The sequence below is a fragment of the Tigriopus californicus genome, chromosome 2, assembly GCF_007210705.1.
Source record: "Tigriopus californicus strain San Diego chromosome 2, Tcal_SD_v2.1, whole genome shotgun sequence".
In the NCBI taxonomy this organism is placed as follows: domain Eukaryota; kingdom Metazoa; phylum Arthropoda; class Copepoda; order Harpacticoida; family Harpacticidae; genus Tigriopus; species Tigriopus californicus.
Genome location: NC_081441.1, coordinates 9,075,093 through 9,079,745, shown reverse-complemented (window position 1 = coordinate 9,079,745; position 4,653 = coordinate 9,075,093). Strand labels below are relative to the sequence as shown.

Below are 4,653 nucleotides of genomic sequence, written 5' to 3'. Positions count from 1 at the left end.
AGTCGATTCAAATGAATGATTTGTGAAACATGATTTGACATAATTTGTGATGGATTTTCTGGGTAATTTTGCACACGAGCATTGCGAAATATCATTCCGACGTCACTTCGAGGCTGGTTAATTGACATTTTCTCAAATTGAACGAGAGATGTTTAAGTCAATGTTAGTGACCAAGGCTTGAAATCACATTGTGGTGCCCAACGTAATGAATCGAGAGCGGATTTGAAATTGCGATTTGGACGTTGAATAAAAATCAAAGAGAGTTTCTAATGAGTAGTTGGTTTTCCTAAGTGTGAATGCTCTGATCCGTCGAAAGAAGAAAACTGGTTATGAGAAAATACTCTCTCGAAATTCGGATGCAAATGAATTTCAAATCCGTTGTCAATTCTCGAGTTTTCTACATCTACACACACGGTGGTAATAATTTCTGGTTAAGTGTTTGCTCAAATGCCAAGACATCCAAAAATGTTTTTCTGTGTCAAAGAAACAAAAAGGAACAACTCTTGTAAGAAACACATGTTCAAAAGTAGCTCGGATAAGTGTGTTCAATCACTTAAAGTACATTAAAAAGTATCACTGACAAAAACGTAGTCAATCAGTATTCAAAGTACTTTCAGTTATGTATTGACGTAAACTTGCATAAACATCTGTTTAGCATATGCCTATTTATTGCAGCTTAAAAGTTGTGTTTTATACCTTAAAAAAATAATCGAAAAATGGCCGAACCATTTTCAAAGTTAGTGGCAAGACTTAAAAATGGCTCTTGCAATGACATGACTTGAAAATATAAATATCTTTAAGATATCTTTAAATGCTAAAACTAGTAACGACTGTCACTTAAGTTAAAACTTGAAGTTTTTGAAGTTTTGAAATTTGTCACTTTTTGCACTGATCAATTGCCACGTATTCAACGCTAATAGAATTTTGTCAACATTCTAGATAATGCTGGATTACTGCTGCGATTGACAAGTATGGCATCGCAATTATGAAACATAGATATTAAGTGAGTCATAGGTGACCTTGGAAACTATTTGCAGGGTTTTCTGTCTGCTTCAAAAAGGGAAATATTTTCATATATTTTTGGGGGTAGAAAAAAATACTGTAATTCATAACAACTGTTTTCAGATTTAATCGGAGCATTTCGCAGTTAAATTTGATGCAAATTCAACCTTTGGCAGCGTAATACCTTATCGTTTGCTAGATGGATTTTGGTGAAATTTCAATTGAAAATGCATCTAAGATTACTATCGACTGTTATCAATAGTTTTTAAGTGGCTTAATCTGCTAATCTGAAGTATTTACAAAGATGGTATTTTATAAAACTTTTCCCTTTTGCTTTCAGTACAACGGAAATCGTTACTTGAAGTCTTGTCATTTGCACAAACACTTCAGCAGTTTTGTGGGTACCGTCGTGTTTAGGTATTCACCTCTGTCTTACCATTTTGAGCAATGAAAATTCCTGTTTTACAATGGTCTAAAAAGCAGATTCATGCAAAGTTCCGAAAGTATTCTTTGAGTGCTGTGTACGTTTATACACCAAGGAAACATCTAGATCCGTTGTGGTCCATTCATGCCTTGAAGTTTCCGCTTTCGCGGTAAGGCTTTAGAATCAAGATGCGTTAGTTTCAAATCCCATTCCTCTCTCTCTCAGTCTAACCAAAAAGCTGACATTCTCATTTCAAATGAGGTAGTTGGAAGGCCTTAGAAATATTCATCCTTTAAGTCTTCCCGGAACACTGGCAACGATCAAGCCAAGGCCAAGACTGCACTTTGACCGTCAAGGAAGGAAAGGCAAAAGACAACAAATGAAGGCTTTCAATTGATCATGAACGATGGTACCAAAATAGAAAGAAAAAAATGTTACTTATACGTCCAATGGCAGACTTTCAAAAGCCAGACACGCAGGAATGGGCGGGATTCCAGGAACAAGAAAGCTGCCTCAATGGCTCTCGAACAGTAAAGTTCCTCAAGAATCCTTTGGCACTTTCAATTCAAGGGCTATCTTTAACGGATAACTTTTCTTGTTGGTAGAAGTTGCTATCGGTGATGGCTTGGTATCTCCACAGCATTGAACAAACAAATCGTGTTATCTTTTTACTTCGAAACATTACATACACCCTTAAAAGTATACACTACTCAGAAAAGAAACAAAGAAGCTAATCTGAGCATTCTGTGAACTGGCTTGGATCGAAGAACCCGGCAGAAAAAGTCTTGTTCCAAAGTGAAGTGGTTAAAAGTACCTCCTGTCTGAACTGTTCCCTCTCATTTCCTCATTTCAGGTTCTGAGGTCAAACCGTGGGTCACAAGTGGGTCCATGTTGATCCAGGGTGGATTTCTGTCCCTATTCGCCGGTCTGCTCGTATTCCACACCACGTGTCAAGAACTCCTGGTTCTCACATCGATCTCATTTTCGAGCCATACTCGCTCGATATTGCTCAAAGCGCCCCATAGTCCTTCTACAATTGTGTTCTGAGGAATGGGAACCAATTTGTTGCAATACTCTTTGATATCCCACATTGTACACGTTCAAGCTGGTCGGACGAAAATAGGACAACAACCACATCAAAAACAGTCCAAGCCACCAACGCAATTCAAAACTCCATAGTATTCTTGAAGAGAGAAGGAACGAATGAAATGTACAAGCCGACAAGGAACCAAAGAACCCCCCCCTCACGTCCTTGGCTAACGACAAAAGAAAGTGGAACAATGAAGCAGCGGATTTAAAGAGAGGGGAATTTGACTTTGAAATTGAAACCTCTCTCCCTTTCCATTGCTGGCTGTTGTTGTTGTTGTTGTTGTTGTTGTTGAGGTTGTGTTGCTGCTGTTGGTGGTGGTGGTGTGAGTATAGCTGTCGTCGTCGCTGGATGAGGTTCATTGCGAGAGTTCCATCTTCCAACAAAGTCTGGCTTCCTTCTTTTCGTTTGAGGCTCGTTGAATAACAAAGAGTGTGGAAGATGGGATTTGAACGCGGCGGTCTTTGTTTCTTTGGCTCACAAAAATGCTACCAACCAACTCATGCCTCATGGACGTTAATGTGTGTGTGTGTCTGTCTGTCTGTCGATTCGTCAGTCTGTTTGCTCGTCTCTTGAGACCTCCTTACATGAACACGATGGGAACAGGCCAGGTCATCATCATTCCTGGGACACATTTCAAGCACCGTAAAATGTGCTTGTTGGTGCAATTGATTTCTAAGAACCCTCTAAATGGAATCTTCGCGGGGATCCAAGGACAAGAAAGGGCTTGTTTGTGCAAGGCAGTTTTATGCTGCTGTTTTTTATGTTGTGACAAATTGGCAAACAGACTATGGCTCTCATTGAAGGAAAAATAACTCTTTGTCTCTTGAACAGTTTTTGCATTGAATATTTGACAGTAAAAGGCAGGCAAAAGCCACAAACAAACAACAACAACAAGAGGAAAACTGCTAAGTAGCGGCGGCCATTCTTGCCGCATAAATGGGACGCCTCGATTGTTCTGGACATGGACGAGAAACGTGGTTCCAAATCAAATAGTGGAAATGACAAATGGAACAATGAGGATTTCCCAAAGTACCATTTTTCTGAACTTAACCCAAAAGTGACAGATCTGGAACGTGAGGAACACACGGAGCCAAGAGGGGGGTGGACGCCCCCTCCAGTTCAAGGACAATAACTCATGAAGAAAAAAGAGTGAACACCGACAAAGCGTTCTTATTCCACTCAGTTTTTTAACATCAAATGGTTCTAGACAAATGTGCTATTCCCACTTGCAACTTCCGAATGACCTTGTACATATAAAAGGTTTAACGGCCGAAAATCAAACCATGTTCACCTTCAAAGCAGAATCCCCTTTGCCCCTTCCCTCTCTCGGCCTACTGGAACTTTTTTGTCCCCAATTGATTAGAGTCTGAAATTGTTCTATGATGTCTCAAATAGTTGCCCTCAACTTCAATCTTGACACGCATTTTTTTTCCTGTTCAACAAGTTATGCTAGTTGAAATCAGTCACGATCTGAATACCGAATTCTTTGTGTTGAGGTTTCGAGATTCCACACAAAACCATCCGCAGCGAGGGCTAACTTCGAAAGGGAACATTTGACTTGTCCAAACACGAATCGTATCAAAATGTTGTAATCGGTCTCTTTTGCGAGGGCAAATGCCGGCTTCCCATTGTTTTATGGCGAAATGTTGGGCGACCATGGGCTGAATATTTACTTTGGATCGACGCAAAATCGACGAAACTAAAGTATGTGGTTACTTAGCAACACGTCTGAACGTAATCAAAATAGCTCAATTGAGGTTCCACTCAAAAACCGAAACTCAAATTGAATCGGGACATTCAACTTTGTCTTCAAAGTCAGATCTAATCTCTAATGCTATGTAATTGTTATGATCGCTATTATATCCAAATATTATCAATGCCTTCGGAAAACCAATAAAACAACCAAGAATGTCATTTTTCGACCAAAACAGATCTTTTTAGACATTATAGCAAACGGAAGCCTCTCAATGAGAGTCCAGTAAGATAATATTGATTTTTAAGCACCTATCTGCACTCTTGGTCAAAACAACAACCATTTTTTTGTCAACATAATGGTGTTATTTGGTAAATTAGACCAACTCTAAGTGGAACATTTCGACTAGGTTAATTCCTCATGAAAGAAATGCAGGCCTCGTGT

At 39.4% G+C, this 4,653-nt stretch overlaps 1 protein-coding gene across 3 annotated transcripts in view; it reads left to right on the top strand.

Annotated features, from left to right (window-relative positions):
- Positions 1 to 4,430, top strand: part of LOC131892600 (zwei Ig domain protein zig-8-like) — a 63,996-nt gene extending 59,566 nt beyond the window's left edge. For all 3 annotated transcript variants that reach the window (XM_059242415.1, XM_059242413.1, XM_059242414.1), the window contains one exon: positions 2,280 to 4,430. In XM_059242415.1, coding sequence (XP_059098398.1) covers positions 2,280 to 2,473 — 194 coding nt within the window. In that variant the 3' untranslated portion in view covers positions 2,474 to 4,430. The remainder of the gene's footprint in view (positions 1 to 2,279) is intronic.
- The last annotated feature ends 223 nt before the right edge of the window (positions 4,431 to 4,653 follow it).